The following is a 23,975-nucleotide window of genomic DNA, read 5'->3' as shown; positions in this document are numbered from 1 at the left end:
CAGTTCAGCATAAACATATTTAGCAAAGATTGTCTCTACCAGACCCAATGTTCTAAGCAACGAGAAAAAGGCAGATATTTAATTAGATTTTGATGAAAAATTGTGTTTAATTTCAAGTATAATCAATTATTAATTACTGTAATGAGTGACTCTGGCGGGGTTTACTAATTAACTCATTTAAAAATTATGAATAACCTTTTCATTTGTAATTATTTTTTACATCCTGTCAAGTTGCAGATGAGAATTGTGTCACCTAACCCAAAAGAAAAGAAATGAATGAGGGAGTCAAAATGTTTGTACTTTCACTAAGTTAAACTGAGACATTTTGCATTTGGATATGAGCTATGTAATTCTTAACAGGAACTTATTTATAATTCTAAGTAAACCGGTCTGTTTAAAGACAAATTACTGTTTTTCCTCTGATTTGGGGTTCCCCCCTCAATATTCGTATGGTTCCATTTTCTTACAGATACCTTTCCTCATGTAGGCAGTACCTTGCTCTTTTCAGTGCCATGGGGACAGTCTGAGTGGTAAGGTATAACTTAGTCATGAGTATAAGGTCTAATCTGTATAACAGTCTATGAGAGTTGGGAACTTGACTGCTCTCCATCTGCTCTTGTCAGTTAAAACAACCACAGAAGTTACCTTTTAATGACCATTTTCATCCTCCAGAGCAAACTGAGGTCATTGAAAAGGTTTCCATTTAAGTGAATGGACTTTAGGTTGGGTCCCATGGCAGCAGCTTGACATTTAATCTGGATTTTGTACACTGGTCGGATAATAGAAATACTTCAGAGTGGTATCTAGGCCTTCAGGATGTTCCTCACAGCATCAGGCATGTCACAGTCCTCTGTTTAAATATTAAAAACTGCAGGCCTTACCTGTCTGTGGAAGTGTGGAGCTAAAGACATACAGAAGAGACTCTGCTATGGGCAGTATTTTGTGTGACAGACACTCAGACACAGTTGTGGTGGGTGCCCATCTGAGGCAGGCAGAGCTGCATGGAAACAGCAGGGCACTGGTCATTTCTGTCACTGGTCAAGTTTTTTGCTGAAGCCAGTTCCTTTTTGAAATTCGCCCGGAGAACTTGCTAAATCATTTGTTTGAGGCTAAAAGGCAAAGTTTCTATTATTTCATGTGAGTCTTTATGTCATTTAGCAGTCTGAGGTTCATTTATCCTGCTGGGCTGTTTCAAAATGAGGAGAGGAGACATAAATAGATGTCCATGGCAGCGGAATGGCTGCTGTCATGTGTCAGCACTGTGATCAAGCAGGGCTGAGTCACTGGTCTGGAGAGATAATGACAAACAAAATATAACAGAGTGTATTAAACACCAAAAGCTGGTTTTCATTTGAATTAACCAGCTTTTGATTGACTTGTTTCCCCCTTTCCAAGTAGTCAGACACCACACTAAGGCACTGGCGACAGTGGCCATCAGTGTTTTGCACACACACAGCTTACACAAATCCCATAAGCACCACAGAAGCTTGTCTCATGGGGTGAGAGCACCAAGGAGAAAAGCAGAGGCACATCAGGGCTGCAACATTCAAGTGATGGAAACATTGAAATCAAAGGCCTCTTTGAGCAGCTCAGAACTGCCCTGGAAATTTGCTATTCAAGGAGTTCCTGAAGAGACATGACTTTAAAATTGAATTCTCCATTTTCGGAATGTCCATTCAATAGACAGGTAGATAAGAAAAAAATTTTATGGCTTTTGCTAGGATTTGGTGGGGTCTGTATAGCATTGAGTTCTGCCTTGGAGGGCTAGTTTCTAGAACCATTCTAATGGCAGAGAGAATCCCACGAGGTGTGTTGCTATGCTAATACTCTGCCAGCAGTTCCTGTACCTTGTAGATGCCAGACCTGCTAGCAGAGCGTTGTAAAGAGTCTCTGACATTGCTGTACTGCTTGGGGGGAAGTTTAGAAACAGAAAATACCTGTTTGATTGTCCAGATCTCCATGCCCAGCAGCTGTTTGGCTAGGTCTGTGGAACAGTTTCTGAATTAATTAGCGATGGAGAATAGTTTCTGCCTGTTTAAACAGAAGTTATTATCCTCTGCCTGATGTAGATTCCAGACTAGATGGAAGTACAATTTGATGTTGTTAGGCACTTGCAATTTTCCTATACTTAAGCATGTGCTGCGGTTGCATTGCATGAACAGCAAGAAAGATGGGCATTTGATTTAGATTAAAGCTAGGGCTGGAAAATATATTATGAAGCCAAAACAATCCTTCCTTTTTTATTGGAGACAGAGCTCTCTACTTTTCAGCTCTGTGTTCATTTGAACTCTGTACAGATGCAGCTTCACTTGAAGAACAGTGTTGCTTGCTGCAGGCAAAATGCTTTGACAGTAAAAGTGTGCTAGGCCTGTGATGTGTTTTATAAAGTGTCTTTCTTTTTATTTTCTAAGAATCACCCCAAAAGCTAACTTTAGCTCAGTTTGTCTATGATTCTTTGATGCTATGGAGCAAACCAAATTTAAAGCAGCTCTCCAAAGCTCCTAGAAATCTAATTAGTTAGCAATGGATGCATAGTGTACCAATTACATGGTAAGAGATCAATAGGAAAAGTTGCTAATGCTTAATTATTAACTTGATCCATATCTACTAATCCTACATTTATACCTTGATATTAAAGTTTTTATTCACGTTAAAATATAAAACAATATATTACCCTGCCAACAGGCTACTTTCACTTTCTGCTTTAATACTCCTTTTCTCATCCCAGATTAAGTTCTATTTTGCTACTGTTGACATTTGTTCCTTTGATTTACAAGGACTGTAAATCAAAATCTTTGAATGTTTTCTATTTCCATCCTGTCTTTGAAAAAAGACAGAAATGGCAGCTAAACAATCTGTTCTAGCAAAGCCTTTATGTTATGAAGTCAATCTGTTACCTCAAACAGGGCTTTGAGGTCCTTTCTTGGTTCTTTCACATCTTCACAAAATCACTGTGGTCTGTTCACTCAGTAGCTGCAAACTCATTTATTTAATTTTACCCTTAATCAATAAAAATGTCAGATCCAGTCTAAAGGGTGCTTTAGTATTACCAGCGATTTATTTTGTGTATTATAAATGTTTGTGAAACAGCATTCCAGGACACTGGTTGAGAGGGGACCATCATCATGAGACAGCACTACCATTTTTTCCTATATAGCAATACTTGAATATATGGGTTTTGTTTTTTTCTGTTAAAGCTGGCTCTTACTGTACCAAATGCAGACAAACGTTGGTGGGGTGAGAGGGTTAGTGCCACTCCCTCACTAAGGAGGACAGTTTAGGTGACATCTAGTTCTTCCTTTCATACCCTGACATTTAGGAAACACGGGCCTTACTCTTCTTGTGCACACGCTCCTCTTAAGCTGGAGCAACTCCATTTCCTTCAGCACTGGTTCAAATGCAGTCAAAGTCAGTGGCATTGGGCCCAGTGTCTGCAACAGGAGCTGGAAAAATCTGCATATACTTTTATAAATTCCTATTCTAGAAATGGACCTGACTGAAGATGAAATATAAATCACGACAGATGTTATCCCTTCAGTTTTGAATGATCTTTTTTTTTGTTGCACCCCAAATTTTGTCCCTGTAAATTTTCTCACAAAGGCTAAGGCATGAAAATAGATTCAACCTCATGGAGAGATGCCATGAACTTGAGCTTCTGTCTGACTACTCAAAAATGCATGAAGTTGCAGAAATCTTTCTGCATTTTTTGTTCTGTAGCAAAGAGATAGGAAGGTGACAGGACTCTGTTCACCTCAGTCACTTGACTATGTTAGAAAACCATTGAGGGCAGCTGCTGTGTGTAAAGTTTACAAGAGGCTAGTGAGTAGCAGTGAGCTCAGGAAAGCTGCCTCAGGGAATCTGGCAAAATAAACTTTCCCTGGCCAGATCCACAATGAAATAGTGACTCAAATGCTTCATCTCCACCTCTCTACTGGCATTACCCTACCTCCCTCTCAGCATGCATGCACACATGGAGAGTAATTATCAGAGAAACGAGAAAGACACAAAATTAAATCAATGCCCTTAAACTGAAAGAGAGTAGGTTAGATAGATACTGGAAATAAATTTTTCATTGTGAGAGTGGTGAGGCACTGGCATGGGTTGCCAGAGATATGGCTACCCCATCCCTCGAAGAGGTCAAGGCCAGACTGGGGCTTTGAGCAACTTGGTCTAGTGGTAGGTGTGCCTGCCCATGGCAGGCTGGTTGGAACTAGACGGTCCTTTTTTTTTAGGGTCTCTTCCAACCCAAAGCATTCTAGGATTCTGTGCAAATTAAAACCACAGTGGGTTACATTCAGTCTTACATTTCTGCCTGCTTTGTTGTCTTTTGCCACAGCTTTAAGTACATGGTGGTATGAATTATAACATAGATCTTTTATTTTCTATCACCTGCAAAGTCAAGAAGACCTCTTTGTATTATTAGGTGATTGTATGCATCTTTTTTTTTCACTTTGAATTTTCCAGTGTATGTTTGGATAGCAGCTACTCTTAGCTTTATAATTTAGAGTGAAGGAAGTACAAGTAATTTATCCACTATTGTGCTTTAAAATAAAGGTGATAAAGGTACAAGATGCCACTTTATTCTTATGAAGATCAATTCATTCAGATGGGTATTAAAAACCTTACCATAGAAGCTCCATTAAAGAACATTCACTGTTTCCATCTAAATAAGATCTGTAACGTGACATTAAATGTGTTGTGATTAGAGAACTACATCATGGATATGCTTTTGAAAGAATCACAGAATCACTTAGGCTGGAAAAGACTTCTAAGATCATCATGTCCAACCTTTGGTGGAGCATGACAAAGTCAAATAAACTGCAGCATAAAGTGCCACGTCAAGTTGTTTCTTGAGCACCTCCAGGCATGTTGACTCCACCACCTCCCTGGGCAGTCCATTCCAATGCTTAACAACCCTTTCCATGAAGAAATTATTCTGTTGTCTAACCTGAACCTCCTCTGGCACAGCTTGAGACTGTGTCCTCTTGTCCTGTCACTTGTTGCCTGGGTGAAGAAGCTGACCCCCCCTCCCCCACTAGAAGCTCCTTTCATGTGGCTGTAAAGAGCACTGAGGCCTCATCTGAGTCTCCTTTTCTCCAGGATAAACACCCCCAGCTCTCTCAGCCACTATTCATAGGACTTACTCTCTAGACCCTTCACCAGCTTTGTTTCCCTTTCTGGACTCAAAGGAGACATGCTGCTGCAAGAAAATATTGCTGGAAAAGTAGAGCAGAAGATACTGCAAACCTGCTAATTTTGCCAGACTTGCCCAATCTGTGGAAACTGGGGAGTACTGAAATGTAGATATTCCATGTGATGACAATATGTTCTGAACCTGGTGGCAAAATTTCTGCTTTGCAAAGTGGTTAGTATGTCTTCAGAGTCTGCTGTGATAAATATACTGGTCAAGTTTACATCTTTTCTCAGCTAATTCAGTGTTTATTGGCAGGAAGTCTAAGGATTCCCATAATTTTAATTTAAAATTCTTTTCTCAATTTTCAATATGTTACATCCATAAACTAGCACATTGTGCAGGCTGACCTCTTTGCATATTGAAGCCCAGCAAACTCCAGGTACTTAATCTACCCATTTTACATAGGTAAGTCACATACCTACTTCAGCTGGCTTTTTCCCAACTTATATGTGTAAACATGTCATTAGGTCTTTCTGGACTATAAAAGTTATGTTAGGATATTGTTGTACAGTATCTTCTTGTGCTTACTCCTTAAGTCATTTGCTCTCTCTGCTTTCCAGTTGCCTGTGTCCCATTTCATGGACACAGTTTGCAGTCCATTATCCGAAGTGTATAGGCTGACATTGACACTTTTTGTTTGAATCATTCAAATTTAGTTACTGTCCTGGTCTTCTGTTTTTCTGTTCTGCCCTCGTCATTATATTTCTCATTGAAGTATTTGAGTCATCTACACGTTTAGTGATCCATGGTTTTATATTTACTTACATAACACTGATGCAAATGTTGAATAATTTCGAGCCAACTATCAGTTGTTGAACTTCACAAGAAATTGTAACATGTGATTGTTGTTATTCACCAGCAATGATGATTTTAATGTCTTTCAGTTAGTTTTTAAATATATGTATGCATGTCTTTATACCCTGGAAAAATGCTTGTTTGTTTAATCCAATCAAATTAAATCAAATGTCTTACTAAACTGTAATCTTGTCAAAGAATGAGTAACTGTTTCTTAAGATCTGTTTTTCAGAAAAGCAATATGGTTGGCCTGAGATACCATACATTCACTTTCTTTATTCCTATCAGTTCAATTCTATGTTTTCTGTTATTTTGTCTGTAATGGATATCAGACTACCCATACCAAGTGACTTGCATCCTGTCCTTTTCCCTTCTTAAATATTTGTAGAGCAATTATCCTGTTCTAATTTCTTGGTAGCTGATTTAATCAGTGAGTCAGATTCTTTCTTCTTCTTTACTGGGTACGAGTTAAATGAGCCTGCAGATTTAAAAATGTTTGTCTTTAAATAGATGTAGTTCAGTATAATTCCTGGTTATTAATGGACTGGAAAAAAACTTACTTCTTGTGAAATGATTGTATTATTGTATTTATTTTCAAAAACTAGAACAAAAATTCTTACTAAACACTTTAGTCTTTACTACAACATTTCCCTATCTCCATCAATATTGCTGCTCATTTTGCTAGGTTTCAGTGCACTTTAAGAAAGTTGTATTGTTCTGTGGGTTTTTTCAAGACATGTATTTTTTTTTGTGTCCTCAGCTTCTTTTCGCCTCTATCCATGGCTTTAGATTTATATAGATTACTCTCTGTTTCCCTATTGTTCTGGCTTTTATATATTGCTTTTTTTATTTCTGCTTATTGTTTTATTTTGACACTGATTGAAGAGGTCCTTTTGTCAAAGTCTGATCCTCTTTCATCATTGTGGGATCATTGGAAGAATGACTTCCATTCAGAAGCAGACCACCAATATAACTGATTATTTAACCAGTCAAAAGCAGGTTGTGGCTGTGTATCCAGAGGGCTCTATCTGATCTGGGAGTCTGTATCAGTGTGCCGTGAAACCACACATTAGTTGGCCCTTTAGATGTCTGATCCTTCTGTAAAATTAAGAATCTTTAATACAAAGAAAGATTAATGTAATTCCATCTGGTTTTATTAAATGGTAAGATACGGGCTCTCAACCCATAAGCTTTTATCAGTTGCTTTTAGTGAGGTTTTATAGCTGCTCTAAGCCTCCAGAAAAGAAAATAACAGCAGGCTGACTCCAGAAGTGCTGGCCTTGTCTTTATGACAGTGGCACAGATGTGCTGCTATAATCTTTATTTCACAACTTAGATTGACCTTTGCACACAGATGCTGAAAAAGAATCGGTTTTACGGATCTTTATATGTCTCGTGGAAGGAGTTCTCCTTGAGCCCATGTTTTTATTTCATACTAATTAGTGTGAAATCATGTAATTTAATTGCAGTTAAGTGGAGACAGAAAGAATTGTTTCCTGTAATGGGCTTTTTTCCCATGTTTTTAAATACCAAACATTTTTGTGGGTAACTAGTCATAGAGTACTCTCAATTAGGGATGTCACTGGCAGTGAAAAATGCTCCTCGGTTATAATTTAGTGTTTCTCTCCCATCCTTTTCTAGCATAAATTAAAAGATGGCTTCAAAGCCTGCTTTACAGCCAGCTCATACATTTCTATTGAATGTGTGCAGCAATGCATTCTCTGAGGTTTTACCTGTAGTTAAAGTAGAGCTATGTAGTAGATAGACATCTTTATAGGGTGAAGTGTTGTTGTTAAGTGTACTGCCCAGGTGGCATCCTAGATGACGTGTAAAATAATGACTAGAAAGTCCAATCCACTCTTTTCCTCTTTGTCAAGATTTGAAGCCACTGCTTATGCTGAAACTTACAAGCTCCAAAAGGAGCTTGCATACTTTCCTTTGACATACCAGGATCTGGTGCTCTATAGATAGAGCTCGTTGAATCTTTGTATTTCAGTGCTAACCTGTAAACTCTACCATCATCTCCAGCTTTTCCTATCTTCTTCTGTATTTGGTTTTCTCATACCTTAACTTCCAAGCCTGTCCCTATTGTTCTCAGAAGTTCTTGCCTAGACAGATGATGAGAACAGGATATGTTGGCTGTTTTCAGATATCGTAGCAGGTGACACAGCAGCAGCATCTCACCTTACTTGCCCAGTACAGCTGCTGCATCACTTCATTATGCAAAGAGACTCTTTAAAAAGCAAAGCAAAACCAGGCTGTTGGCAGAGATGATGGCTATGCTTACCGTAAGTATTTCAAAAGAAAATCTAATTGGAGTATTAATGGGAGCAGAACCCTTTTAATTATGGCAGAAATTATAATGAAATTAAGCATCAAAAGAGTTTCTTGAGGCTTTCAATTAAAAAAAATAAAATCCTTCAATCGAAGTATAATGATATTCCAAACAGCATTAATCGTGGTGGTTAGTAACAATTTATTTATTTTAGTATACCTTCCCCAGTCAGACTGTATCATGGGCTACTCTAGATAGTGGAACGTGTATGTGGGACCATTCTAGGTACCCAGCTGCTCCAGAAGAGATACATTTCTCTACTGTTAAACTCTTATGGGTATTTAGACCCAAACAGTCTATTAAGAATGATTTCTGGTCCTTGCTAGCTGAACAATACACAGGAATTTAGAAGGTGCTGGCTGACCAGAACCAGTACTGTGGTAGGGTTCTTTCTAACAAATAAATGTTACAGACCATCAAGTTACATGGCTTAGTACTGATTAATTCACTGCTATCAACTTAGTCTTTGGGGATGCAGGGGCAAAGCAGTGTGCTGGTTCCCCAAGCAAGCGCTTTGATATATTTGTATTTAATAATAAACCAAAATTATCATGGCCTAAGTCATCACAAGGGAACCTTTGGGCCTCTCACTACAAGGAAGACATTGAGGTGGGGGATGGAGCATGTCCAGAGGTGGGCAACAGAGGTGAGGAAAGGCTGGAGCACAAGTCTGACGAGTAGCAGCTGAAGGGAGCTGGGGGTGTTCAGCCTGGAGAAAAGGAGGCTCAGGGGGACCTTATATCTCTCTACAACTCCCTGAAAGGATATTGTAGCCAGGTAGGGGTTGGCCTCTTCACCCAGGCAGCCAGTGACAGGACCAGAGGAAATATCCTACACCAGGTGAGGTTTAGATTGGATATTAGGAAAGGTTTCTTCATTGAAAGGGTTGTCAAGCAGTGGTAAAGGCTGTCCATGGTGAAATCACTGTACTTGGAAGCGTTCAAAAGGCACATGGACGTGGCAGATGGGGACGTGGTGTAATGGTGAACATGTCAGTGCTTGGTAATGGTTGGACTTGATGATCTTAGAGGTCTTTTCCGACTTTAATGATTCTGTGATTCTATACCCTAAATAGGTGGGAGAGTAGGGATCTGGATCTACCAGCTGATGTGGTCACTCATTTAGGCAAAATTCTGCTATTGGATCTACTGTTGTTTTCTGTTTATATTGCAGAAGTACTCAGGTAATGAAGAATTGTGACACCTCTTTTTTTTTTTTATTAGTGAGAACAAGTAATGGTGTGTACTTTATCACATCTCTGATCCACTCCAAGCTGGCTACCACAAAACTAGAAAATCTGAGTTCACACATGCTCAGTAGGGACCTAGTTAGAGTGCAGTAGCAAAATAGTCTATGCAAAGTGTATTCCTTCCCTTTCCAACCCCCTCCTACTGCTACCAAGCAGACTGCACATATGGCATCCCTAGAAAGCAATTGAACGTGCTACAATGCTGGAGTTGCCAGGGTTGAGTGGTAATTTCTGTGCAATTGTTCTGCTCAGCATTGGGCCAGTGGAAAAAAAATAGCCTGTGATGAGGGAATTAAAGGCTATTACAGAGTATATATGCATACAGGCCTGATGTAAAATCACAAAAGCAATCTTAATTCTGCTCTTTGCTCATTTTTGAGTGCTTGACTTGGCAAACTTCAAGGTTTTTTAGCAAATGCTTTTTTTAGGTAAAATTAAATATAAAGATGGCCGTGGGTCTTTCAGGAGCACTGTGGGTTGCACTTGCTAGCAGTTGCCTTATTCTGTGTGCTGGATTTAGTTCTAAGTCCAAGGGAAAAAATCATCAGGTTGCATTAAGTTTTGTTATTAAGACAGCTTTTCACACTCATCTGAACCATTCATTTAGATTTATAGCACCTGAAAGTATTGTGCTGGATTTTACTCATGGTCTCGGGACAGAACAAAAGTTATTGTGTTGTTAATTGTGCTGTGTCACCTACTTTATCAGCTCTCTCAGGCTGTGCATTTGTATCCATTTGCCAAGCTTTTGTACAGGAAAAAAAAGGGATTTTTTTTCCCTCTCCAAATTGGAACAGTGTTTGTTTTTCTAGTATATGTAAAGAAAAACTATAAAATAAATTAAAACATTCTTAATCTGTTTTAAACGTACCTGTGCTTTTTTCATCCAAAGCAGCTAAAAAACCAAAATCCTCCTGAACATATGTACAGTTAAATTTTCTTTATATCTCTTCCAGCAGACTCAAGGCTGATAGGATTCTGCCTTAGAGCTCAGTTTTGACAATGCTGATGAGCACTCTGGCCCAGATCTACAAAATGTGTAAATTTGTTCTGAACTTGAAACACCTCCGTCATCCTCTTGAAGTCACTAGATTTACTTAGGCTAAGTAAGGCTCAAGTTAAACCTATGCTTTGGACATCAGGGGATTCTGAGATTGTCATTTTGTTAATTTTTCTTATATCAACTAGCACAGCCCAACTGGGGTCTGGTGCTTTTAGAATGTGCATAGTGACTAATAACACTAATGCCGTTTTCAGCTGATTTTAGGATTAAAATACAAGCAGTGGTCTCAAAGACATTTACTTGTCTTATTATAATAGAATCATGTTTGTATTCAGAAGGACAGATGAGCAGGCAGCCATCTGAGAGATAGCTCACACATCAAATTCTACAGCCATGTTTAGATCTTCGTGCTTAAACTGGGATATTTGATTAAAACTCTGATCCCACCTCTGTTATGCTGGGGTTTTAGAAGAAGAGAGATATATTTTGTGACTTCTGCACAGCAAACTATGCTTTTTAGACTTTAGGCAACTGATTGTGTTATTTTTGGAAGGCAAGTTTTCTGAAAGATCTCTAGTTAAGATAACAAGGAAGGAAGCATGTGAGATCTTGTGTATTTACCTGTGTAAATCACGCCATTTTTAATTAGTGCCTCACAGTTTATATGTGTGTAATGAAAGGGCATTTGTAAAATTATACTGTCCACAACAGACTAGTCCAGAATTTTAGTAAATGCAGGATAAGAGGCCCTCTGGTAGAGCTGCCTGTCCTCATTTCTCTAATTGAAGTGAGTACCCCAGTGGGAAAACCATTATTTGTAATATTATATACACAAATTAAAATTCCATTTAGAGGTATAGTGGGACCATCTTATAATTGACTTTGATCTTGAAGAAATATCTCAGTAATATTTGTTTTAATATGGTCTCTGCCAGAAAGGATATCTAGAAGGCAGAATATTATTTTGCTGAGAAAGGCTGAGCATGTGTAACACCAAATTTACCAGAGCTTTGAGGGCTGAAATAAGTTTATTTGTTGCAATAGGCTGCCTCATAGCAGCCAAATGCTGCTGAGGTCATCTTTCCACTTCCTATTCTATTTGAAATTGGTGTAAATGGTAAAGGAAATTACCAAAGGTATTTAAACAGTCAGCTTCTCAGATAAGCCTTGCCACTTTTATGTCTATTTCTTTTCTATAGGTTAACACTTTAAAAAATCCTCCTTTAAATATGCATAAAAATATTTAAATATACCCATTTAAAACTGCATATTCCCTTTCCTGCAAGAAATTACAAGCTACTGTAACACTGGAGGGGCCAGTGATCATCTATTAATGATTTGAATGGACACGGAATCATTCAAAAGGCTTTGATCCTCAGGGGCAATTAGGAAGACATTGAATAGGAAGTGCTGACTTTTGCATTGAACAAACATTGAGTTTAACTGCTTGGTTTTATAACATACCTTTCTAGTCGTTTTCTTGAAGGTTTCAAAGAAATGTGGTGCTTCAGCTGGAAGCCTTTCTTCTTCCTTATTAAGAACAATTGGGAACTAAATTAAAATATAAAGTGTTCTCCTAAGAAACAGCTAATACTATTTGGTAGACCATCTGCTTCTATCATGGAAATCATGGATACAGCTCTTCTTCAATCAGGAGGGGTCAAAGAATAACTAGTTAGTGTTAAAGCAAGTAAATGCATTTGTGACAGGATTTCAGGTGATTAGCACAATTCTTTGTTTTCTCAAGAAGCAGTTCCCACCTGGTAGCGAATTTTTAAGGAGTAGGAAGCTCTCTATCATTTGTATTCCTCCTTTGCACATGGTGATTCTGATTGAAGGAAGAAGAAGACGAATTATCTCCAAAGGAACCACTTTTGGTACTTGCATAGTTTAAATGTGAAGCAACAGTCAGGCAGCAAGGTAGGGTCCCAGGAACTGCTAGATATATCCCATAGCATGTGTCAGTACTGAACTGGCTATGAAAGCACCTACATCATATTTTATGGCACTTAAGGTCCTAAAAAAGTCCCACAAACAAACACAACGTAGATGTATCTCTATTTTATCAGCAAAATCCTTCCTCCCTTAACCCGGAGATGGGTGAATACAGATTGTCCCGTTCTTAGATGAAGCAATTGCATCCCAGCCCAACAAAGTGTCTTCAACCCCGAACTGTGAAGGAGGCTTGAAAACTCTTTTGTCTCACTGAAGGTGGATCATTGAGCAGTTAGGAGGGGAGGCAAATGGGGAATTTACACTAGTGAGCATTACCCTAAATGTCTCTCTGGTGCCTTTTTTTATTTTTCTTAACTATTGTCTTGTGTCAAATAAATCAACAGGCAGGAAGCAGAGCCATGGGACCTCCCAGCTGCAGGCTTAGAGTCTTCACTTAAACAACATGTAATCAAGCTGTCTTTTGGACTCCATTCTTTTGTGACCTGTTAATTTTACATTTCTAACTGCACAGCAGCTCTAATCCATCTGGGTTGTGGACAGCCTGGTATGCAGGATTCTCTGTTCCCACATCACTGCAGTCCTGTCCTGGTGTGCAAATTCACATTCATTTGGGCAAAAGATGATTTATGAAGTCAGGTTTTCCATTTCCTGAGTGAGAGTTTTAATCCACAGATGGAAAGCATTTCTGTATAGGAAATAATTTCAGACACTGAGAACGACACAGAGTGCTGTACAGAGTTTTTGGTCACCAGGTAACTGCTGCAGTCTGCACAGAAAGTGACCTTGCAGGAATCCCTCTCTCCTTGCCCCATGGTGCCTGGCTGAGTGACCTGGGTTTGTATGTGTAAATGATGTGAATCCATGATATTACAAACCACAGGGATTGTCAGTCAGGATACTAGATCTCAATTCCAGATCTGTGAACCTGTTCTTTGGGTATTAAATCACTACAATTCTCAAAAGTGTCCCCATGCTCTTAGATGAACAACAGCTTGGATCTGTCTAGTCCAGGACTTGACCATACAACCAAGTAGAGCAGATAGTATATGCTGCATCCAGCTTTTTGCTCTTTTCCTACACCAGTAAGGCCACAGAGCCACTTCAGCCCTTGACTCTCGTGTGTTCTGCCATGCTGACACAGAAGCCTTGGCCAGCACTGAAATAGAACGGCAGTGTAAGAGAAAAACTGTTTGATTTATTTCTTTATTGTTTGTTTTACTGTTCCCATTCTTCTTAATCTTCCTTGATTTATTGAAGATTGACAAACCAGTGATTATTTCATGCTGAAAGGCTCCTTTTCATAACACTGGATGTCACAAAAATACTGTTAATTCTGTAACAGTCAGTTCTACCACTTATACAAAAATCATATGATTCCAGTGTAGAGACAGTTATCCAGATAATTACAGTCAAGTTTATTCCAGAGACAGGAGTGAAAGCAATACATTTACTTGAATTAAAATTAACCCTGGGTAATTCAGTGGTGAGATTCAGCTTTTTCTCGGTTAGGAGAAAAAAAACAAAGCTCAGGTATCGTTTTGGAGAGCATGTTATTGTAAGTCTGACTAAACATGAAGGTTAAAGAGGAATATGTAACCACGACATATCTTATGCTTGTTTCCACACAAAGAGGGGAGAGCAAAGAAATAAGCTGTAAAAATGTCTTCTCAACCACTAACTGAGCTTCAGTTGTTTTTCCTATTCCAAATCCCTTGTACTTTTTTTGTTTAACTTACGTTTACTCTATTCTAACTTTCTTTTTCTCAGTTTCTCTCATTCCATATTTTTCTCACCTTCCTCCCCTTTCTCATTTTAGTTCTTGTCCACTGTGGCATCAGTCCTTCTCATTTGTTCCTTCTCACAGTGTTTTCCATTTTCTTCTTTTCCCCATGCTGCACTGGGAGGCTTTGGAAAACCCTTCTCCCTCCCAGGACTGGCCTTTTGGCTTGTGTTGGCTTAGACTTAGCTGTCAGCAGTGCAGTGAAGTACTTGTAGAAACCAGTGGAGTAGCAAAGCCAAACTTCTCCAGATGGAGCCCAGTGCCAGGACAGCTGAGCTGGGGAGGGTGGAGTGGCTGTGCAGAGAAACTTCACTTTTCCAAAGCTTGTGCCCTCCCCTGTATTGTTTAAGCAAATGTTCTGACATAAATGGGCATATATTCTTATATAAATGTAGATTCAAAACCTGGAGAATTCATAGCAACTGGCTGGGGTTTTCAGATGAGAATCCCAAAAGGCTTCCTGTCTTGCCTTTATGCCCTTTACCCCTGGGCTTGCTGTAAGGCTAGGCTCAGGGAGGGTTCATTAATGTGTTTTGTAAAGCTTCATTCTGAGAAACTATGTTCATTGTTCAGGGCAAGATCAGTTGTTAGCTGGAAAACAGTTTGTTATTTTATTCATTCCTTTGTTTTGATTGCAGCTTTGCCTGGGTGAGGAATCACCAGGCCAGCTGTGGTACCTGCAGGGCTTAGCCCTGAGAGGGCAGGGGAGAAGGAAGCAGCAGAGCCTGCGAGCTGCTCTGAGAATGCTTTTAACAAACACTATGGAAGCAGCTGGTGGCTTCAGCTGTAGCCTTAATTCCAAACATCGTAATTGATTGGTTTGGTTATTTATTACACTTAGCTTGCTGCTTTGGGCAAAGCAACAAGCTAATAAAGGGCCAGCAGTTTGTTTTTCAATTTTTTGCTGACTGGTGTGCTTTCTGGGGGTCTCATATGCTTCAGTAAGCATGTCTTGTCTTTTCTTCTCCCTGTGATCTATCACAATCATCTGCCTCTCCCTGCTAACTCCTTCACTCCATCAACCCGTCCTGAGAGATGTCCATTTTGTTGACCATGTGAATTATTATCTTTGTTTCTCCTTTTTCATTCTAAATGCTGTATGTACTTCCTTTGTTCTCTGCTCCGCTGAGTAAGTTGTTTTGACTTTAGTGTTTTGCTGTCTCATAAGCAAGTGGCAATAATACTCAAAAGCCTGAGTGTCTTCAAAAGAAACTTGGAAAGAATGTTCCTCTTTATTTGGCTTAATCTGCTGATGCTGATTATGGCATCCACAAGTAGATAATAGAGTAGGAATAATGCAATATAGGAAAAAGATAATACGTTAAAGTCAGAAGAATTATGATCCTGAGTACTTGGTTCCACCAATATGAACTTTGATTTATTTGCATGATTTAATAACTCAGCTGATGCTAAAGTGTTTGCAAATTTTCTTTGCTATAGTGAATCTGAGTCCAGCAAAAGAACAGCTATATTGCACTGGCATGGTTGAAATGCTGAACTCTTCAAAGTATTCAAACCCTGAAGGGACTGGAGTTTGATGTCCATCTATTTTTCTACCAAGAAGGAAGCCACAGGTGACTGAGGACTGAGGATAAGGTGATCTACTCTGCCACAGAAAATTCTGTTACCCTTCAGCAAGTTTCAGGGCACCTTTTGCTAGCCCTTAGCTACAGGGGAAAGGTCATGCAAGTCAAAGCTTTAAAGTCAAAACATGAGCATAATGGGCCAGAGGCCCCAGATGCCTTTATATCATCTAAGTTGGTGGTGGTGAAACAGCCCAGAGAGCATGCAGGGTTTCCCCTAAGTATTGTTTTCATTCCAGGAGAAGGCAGACAAAAGAATGTTCTTCTCCATGGGGAATATAACCAAAGCTTCTGCAAAGAGCCTGTCATGGAGTTTCCTAGGTAGTGAAAGCTACATGGTATTTTACAAAAGTGTACACTTTAATGATTGTTAATTGCAGAGTGCTCTTTTAATACATGGGGAGCCTTCAATATCTGAAAATCTATTGAGCATCATGTGGGAGAGGGAGAAGGACATGGGGGCTTTTAGAAGGGCATTTACTCTGTCAGTGACATCTTGTATATAGCTGAGCAGAGGGTGGGGGGAAAAAAAGGTTAGAGAAAATGTCCACAGTGGGTTCCATTGACCCAGAGACTAAGAACATCAGGTTTCTCATTTTACAGCTTTACTTCACTTTTAGTAACATTAACACTTCGAAATATATGATTATGCCTCTCATCCATGGTTACAGGGCTTTTCCATTATTGTGGTCCTTTGTTTTGTTTTTTTCTGTGAGAAAGAACTTTGTATCAATTTAGCACAGAACAAGGTTGATTCCTAAAATCTTTAAACACAACTGTGTGCAACAACAGCTTTACACATCCCATGGTGATGTAAAGACCCAAAATACTCACTACTGTTACTACTTGGCTTTTTAGCACCACTGTGGAATTTAGAGCAAGAGGACAAATTCATCTTCCACCAGGTTGCCAATCAGACACTGCTGGTATTTGGAATCTAGTAATGAAATCACTTAATCAGGTGACATCCTCATAACATAACTGCTACAAAAGTGTGTTTCCAAAGTAAATCAGACTCTTTGTTCTTGTTTCAGGTTGACTTTTGTGGTTATTACCTACCTTATAGCAGAAATTACATGATGTCTGTTTGCCATATGAGTGGGGATATTTATAGACTTTATTTTGTGCTAGAAACATCAAATCAGAAATCCTGAATGGAGCAGTAGCTCTGAGTTTTTACACAGTTTTCTGAAATTTTTAAGCTACTTGATAATGAAAATGCTATTCAAATAATTCAGGTTTTTAGCGTTCCGCACTTTTGTATGCATGGTGTGCATAGTTCTCATTCTCATGGCTTATCATTGCAGACCTTCTTAGAGCCTTTCAATACTTAAAAAGCAGTTTTATAAGAAAGATGTAGAGATGTGTTTTACTAGTGACAGGACAAGGCCATAACAGTGTTAAATGAAAAGAGAATAGATTTAGATTAGATATAATGAACTTTTTATTAGCAGACTGATGAGACACTGGCGCAGGTCGCCCAGAGAAGCTTTGGATGCCTCATCCCTGGAAGTGTTCAAGGCCTGGTTGGATGGGGCTCTGAACAATCTGGTCTAGTGGAAGATATCCCTGCCCATGGCAGTAGGCTTGAAAGTAGATGATCTTTAAGGTCCCTTCCAACCCAAACCATTCTGTGATTCTTTGATCTATGTGATGATGAGATCAATGTACACACGAAGCTTTTTGCTTTAGACAAAATCTACTAGCAAAGGACAAAAGCTCACATTTATACAAGTCTTTTAACTTTGTGTGATAACACAGTATCTATGTTACAGATAATTCTGTCATATTTTCAATTTTGGGACATTGTGAGACACTTTATCAGACCTTGAGAATTGAATGATGACATGGAATGGTTGATCCACTTGCTTAAGTGGATAGATAATAAGTGCAGAAAAGCTGTAGCACTTCCAGGGTGCTAGTTCTGTTGTTACACTGAAGCAAGATGATCACTTGTTAAGACATTTTCTCTCAGGTATTTTAAATTAATTTTAATGCCTGGAAGTAATGTTCATGGTTTTCCCACTGCACCCAAAGCAATGTTGAGTTTTTCACCTTCATTTGCTTGCAGTAAATAATGATCTACAATAAAAAATTTCTCCTAAGGAAAGGAGAAGCAGCCATGGCCTGTTGGGGAAACAATGGCCTTGCAATGTGTTCTGAAAAATCTGTGTGGCGCTTAGGCTGCAATGTCCAAAGGACAGAACAAGTCAAATGCTGTTACAAAGAAGGCAAACCACTGGCTCAGTTCCTCCCTAAACTAGGGATACCCAGTATAAGCTCATGCAGGCCATTCTAACATGAAGACATCTGAGAGATGGAGCTGGTGTTAAGCAGCAGAATTGTCAGCAGAAATTTAGTCCTGACTGCTGTCTAGGATTGCCTGAGTTTGGAGGAGTAAAGAGTGCAGTTTCCTTTCTGCTTGGAACTACAAACATCCATGTAACTAAAAATATCCTGTGTTAAACATAGGAACTTGTGTGCTCAGAGCATCTAAGCCCTTGAGCTCTGTAACAGCTCTGCAGCACCTGGGTAACACTCTGGTCCTTGGAGATGTCCAGCCTGGATGGAATTAAAAGATAGCATCCACTACTGGGCTTAGAACAAAACTACTGGCAGAGTGCTGCATTATATGCCTTAGAGCTTGTGACCCTGTAAGCATAAAGTTAAGTGAATTAACACAGAATTGCATTTTAATGCCCAAACAAGTGAATTGAGTTACTCCTTTAATCTACTGTAGTTCTCCTGTCCTTTTCTGTGTAGTAGAAAAAAACAGATTGCTACCTGATGAGGTTTTTATGAGGTTAATAGCTGTGAAGTGCCCAGGCACTCTGATGAGGGGTGTACAAACACAAAGATACTATGCAAGCATAGCAATGCCAAATGCTTGATGCAGATTCCTTGTTCATTGTCTGATTTCCTCTCTTCAATTGCACAAGTAAATATATCCCTTTTAGATGAAAATACTTGTCCCTATGCCTAAAGTACCCTGGTTAAATTACCGGTAGTGTTGGTGACATTCCTTCTTGGTATACTTACCTGTATAAAATCAAGTGTTGAACAGGTCCTCGGGAGACCTTCCTTGCTGTGTAGGAGTGTAAGGAGCATATTTTCTTTCCTAATGGATAAGATTGTTAGCAAACACAGTCCCCATTTACATGGTAAAAACAGAATCTTTTACTCATGTTTTGTGATATTGTAGTTGTGCAAAGACAGCCTTGTTTATGTTAGTAAATGATAGGTGACCAAATTGAGACTGAAGTGGAAAAAAATCACATATTTGCTAAATTGCCTAAACATGCTGTCTTCAGAGAGCTACTTAGATTACTTTTCAATCCTCTTGTAAAGATTGTTTCTGATGCACAGGTTTAAATAAACTAACCACTTGTCCCTAACAATGGTTGCCGATCTCAGGTATATGTTTGTGAATAAAAGAGAATTAGAGGCCATGGAAATGCTCTGTTTCTTTGCTGGTTTTGTTCATACTAAATGGCTGTGATGTTAGTGCCATTGTATAGTTTCTTGGAGAAATTACAGTGTAAAATATCAAGGCTTTCCTTAAAAAAGAAATGTCATTCCAAATACAGTAAATATCAGATCATTTAGCTGTGTAGAGCCTGAAGCTAAGCTGGATACTGATTGAGTATGAAATGTTTATGTTGGGGATGGAAGAACTGATATGGTAAGCCAGAAGCTGCATTCTTTTGTTTTATATTTGCAAGAGGCAAGTATTAGTTGTATAAGCATATGATTTCCTCCTACATGTGTTTGCTTTTTAAGTAGTCTGTCTTGTTCCTTAACTTCACTTGTCTTTATGTAATGCCTTGAAATATATTCACATGTGCACTGGATGACTTTGCATGGCCCAGAAACCTACAGAGAGCTTTGCCCTGCTATCATAGAAATCTAAATGGTGCTGCTGGTTTTCAGTTCTCAAGGATGTCTTTGATCTGAATAGAAGAGCTGAGTTATACGAAGGAATGCTCATAGTCGCTCACATTTGTGATGTAGAACACAAAAGCATGTGTGCAAGATGGGTCTTGAATTGCCTCAATTTTTACTTGGTCTTAATCAAGAAAAGCTGTCAGAGATGTCTGTAAGGGCTTCTGTGTACAATCGATCGGTAAAGAAAAAGAGAACCTATATAATACACTGTGAATATGGCAAAACAAACTGGAGTGCAGTTCCCTAGGATTTATTGGTATGTTAAGAAATAATACTCCTTGTATTTCTGTGTTCACTGCATTGTCACCCCAGCCTTGGGAGCTTTGTGAAACACTGTGCCTGGTTATCCTGTTATGCAGATCATGAGTCAGGAGTGGTCCTGCTGGAAGAAGCAGAGTGGATTGTTACAGGTGATCTAAATTGAGTTTAAGTGGGTGGAAAGACCTAGGGAGCTGGTATGGTAGAAGCAGCAGGGGCTGTCTAATTACATTAATCCCTTTCTTGTCCTAAAGCAATGACCACTAATAAGGCACTGGAGCGAGGGTTTAGAAAGAGAAAGTGCCCCTGTAGTTCTGAAACTCTCCCAAACAGAAAAAGATGACTTTTCTCATTGCTCACCACAGCCATGCACCTGTTTGGCCTAAACTGGCACCTGCAGCCGATGGAAGGGCAGATGTATGAGATCACGGAAGACACAGCCAGCAGTTGGCCAGTGCCAACGGACGTCTCCTTATATCCTTCGGGGGGCACAGGGTTAGAGTTACCTGACAGGAAAGGCAAAGGAACCAGTGAAGGTATGGTTGGTGTGTGTCCATGTTGTGAGTCCTCTGTCTGCCTCTAAACTCCAGCCGTCCAATCTCATGTTCCATCACCCTCAGTGCTGCCATCAGCAGGTGCTTTTCCAGTCTTTCATGTCTAGAGCTAGTAGTTGTCAGTCCTGTTTCCATATGTTTCTAAGTTTCATACTCCTTTAATGTCCACTAATGCAATAAAACTGTGTGAAACCTTCTCCACACATTCAAGCATTCTCACAGATTACAGAAGGCCAGCATGAAAACCCTGCCTCGAGTGGCTGTTTTCATGGGAGAGCAGTGTCTCTTGAAAATTAAATCATTCCTGGAGCACTGGATCAAGCTTCCTCTTACAGCACTACAAAAATGTTTGAGTTTGACTATTTGTTGCCACTTAGCAAATGTTTTGAGGACCAAAATACTTTCTAAGAGCTATTACACTGTAAGTTTTGGCACTCCAGAGTTGGACATAGCTTTGCAAAAGTATCCAGATAAAAGGCCTAGTTTCCACAAAGTGTCACAGTGTTGACAGAAATTAGAAGCAGCTTATGGGTCCTCAATTCAGTAGCACCTTATTCAGCAGCTTTACATCATTGTACTCTATTTTTAGAGACACCACTGGTAAAACTACTTGTAAGCTCTGCAAAGTCTTATCCTTCTCCAGACATAGCTGGAGAAATGAGAAATGCAAATTTTCAGAAAGTTTTTTTTGTGTGTCAAGCTTCTCTATATATAATTATGAGATTCCAATAAAATTGAAGTAATAGACTATTTTGATAGTTATTTTGGTGGAAGTTTTTTGGGCAGATAAGATGGATGCTACTGTTCTTGCAACTCACTGAACTCAAAAGTTTACACAGAGTTCCCTAGGGTTTGACTGACAGCCTGTGTTTACATGTTTAATTTAAATTAATTTTAGCAGTTCTTTTTCTGTAAGAGTTTTTTTGTCTTTATTAGTTCAAATAAAGGCCATAATTACGTATATTTACTGGTAACTAATGGCTGCCATCAAGTTGCTACAAGGAAAAATCAGCTAAGCAGGTTATTCTCAGCAAACCTTACTAGACAGTACAGCAAGCTGCAGACAGCCCTGCTGTTGTACTCAGAAATAGTTTATGATAGATCCTTTTTTTTCCCCCTCTAGCTTGCCATATGTTTCATTTTTGAATCATCTAGCTTTGATCTGTCCATTTCCTTTTAAAAGTCAAAATGAAAATAAATGTATGTGTTCAAAACTGCAGTCCAAGTAAAAGACCTCCACTTGATTTTATTTTAGCCACGTTTACAGTGACATGAGTAGAGGTTTTGATTGTTGCTCTGTTAAAAGAGAAATCTGGGAAGTAGCCTAGTTATGTCATGAGAAGACCCCTCAAGTGAGTGCTTTGTATAGATCTTAGGGAATCTGTAGGCTTTAGAGGGAAATACCATGTCCCGACTGAAAAAACACATTGGCACTTCTTTGGTGCAGGAGTAATGCTGTCCAGCCTTCAAATGCAGCTCTCCCCATCAGGTAACTATGTGACTAATTCTGGACTAGCAATGCTGCAGGGCTTCTGTTCTAAATCAGAATGTATGTGATTGAAATTTATTTTTAAAAGAATTGAAATATATTTGAATGTCTTCTGGATCAGAATGAAATAGGCTGGAATGTGTTAGGAACATCCTTAGAGCTGATCAGAATGAATCATTTCCAGTGTCTTGCCAACTCTCAGTAGCAGTCATTCCTTCTCATCTGTGGCTGTGCTCCAGAACAACATTTACCTCTGTTCAAAACCAACCCTGTTTACCAAAGCACTTAATCATGCTTATATTTAAGCATGTAATTGACTGTGGTTGAAGTCAGAGCTATGTGTGTTCTTAAGTGTTTTGATGGGTCAGGGAACCATCCTGAGAGAAATATAGAGAGATTCAGCAAGGTCTTAAATGAAGGAGTTCATTTTGATATCCAGAGAAATTAGGAACAGTTGCTACAGCAACTAAAAAGTTCAAGGTAATGTGCAGAAAGAGCAAAGTAATTGACAGCCCAATTAAGAATTCAGACCTGTAATTAATTTTAAGGAGTCAGGTATTCTGATTAAAAGCCAGTTTCTGATTAGAATCTCAAATGGCTTTTTTCATTGTAATTTCTTTGTGAAGTATCCAGTCCCATAGGGCCTAATCTTATTGTAGGCTACACTGGTGATACAGAGAGGGATTTCAGGGACTGAATTCAGGCTGGTGAAGAGAGCTTCTCCTTGGACTTCTGTATCAGGACAAGCTTCAACCTCTGGCAACATGACATAACATGGATATCTGCTTCTCAGACATAGAGCTGTCCACCAAGAGGACACATAAACTTTGTAATTCTGTGTACAAAAAATTATTTCTGTGAGACTGTCTTTTGCAATCACAGAAGCATTTTCGTTTGCATGAGCAAGTGCTGCTCTCTCTACAGAATACACCCTGTGCTCGTTTTCTCCAGGCTCTATCTTGCATAGCAACATCTGTCATGTTAAATTCTCACCTTCCCTGATTCACTGTGATGTACAATCTTTATTAATGAACAATCATGGGGAATATCAAATTCTTAAGGTTTTCATCTGAATATCTAAGAATCTATAAAACATGTCAGTAGTAATGAGAAAAAATATATCCTTCATTTGAACCAAAACATGTGATGTCTTTAGCTCTTCTTTAATAGAATCCTCAATCTTTTCATCTTGCAATAGTGCAATATGAAACTTTGCATGAAGACATTGGAACTGTTTCCTATAATCCTGACAGTGTGAAAAGAAAATTTTAGTATGCCAAATAAATACTGTCAATTCAGTTGATAAAGTAATTCCCTTCAGAATCTAGCTGGTTGATTTTCCTTGTGCAATTATACTCTACTAGCACAGAAGGATTCAGAAAGAATGTCTATTTACCTAAGCTGCTTCCGATTATCTCCTTTAATATGTACATGGACTGAAAAAGAATAAAAAGTCAGCAGATTTCCCCCCGTATTGATTTGAGATGATAAATGATGAGCAATGATAAATGGAGATCTTATGAAATTAGGAGTGGCTTTTTTTGTGTGAACATACAGCCTTTGCATATACACCTTTTGTGCTGATGTGCATTAAACTTCTGCCTCAAGATAGCTCATGCCACCAAGTCCTGCTCCAGCACTGTCCTTAAGCAGTTGCTGACTTTAAATCAGGGTTTAGTGTTACTGGAGCCGAAATTCTGCAAGGAAAAATTCTCCATCCTTAATAGTTAATATGCTTATCATTTCCACATTGATTTTCTGAGGCAGATAGCAATTTACATCTGTTTCTCATGGAGAGTTTCTGTTGGGATGATATGTGGAGAAATTTAAGGCA

The 23,975-nt window shown here is 39.0% G+C and overlaps 1 protein-coding gene across 8 annotated transcripts in view; it reads left to right on the top strand.

Annotated features, from left to right (window-relative positions):
- The window catches only part of TENM4 (teneurin transmembrane protein 4), a 1,535,416-nt gene that overhangs the window by 1,332,377 nt on the left and 179,064 nt on the right, over window positions 1-23,975 (top strand). For all 8 annotated transcript variants that reach the window (XM_088159254.1, XM_088159253.1, XM_088159247.1 and 5 more), the window contains one exon: window positions 20,464-20,634. In XM_088159254.1, coding sequence (XP_088015380.1) covers window positions 20,464-20,634 — 171 coding nt within the window. The remainder of the gene's footprint in view (window positions 1-20,463; window positions 20,635-23,975) is intronic.

The sequence above is a fragment of the Sturnus vulgaris genome, chromosome 2 (genome assembly GCF_052056855.1).
Source record: "Sturnus vulgaris isolate bStuVul1 chromosome 2, bStuVul1.hap1, whole genome shotgun sequence".
Classification (NCBI taxonomy): Eukaryota; Metazoa; Chordata; class Aves; order Passeriformes; family Sturnidae; genus Sturnus; species Sturnus vulgaris.
Note: the sequence above shows the minus strand (reverse complement) of the source record. Positions and strands in the feature narration are given on the sequence as shown.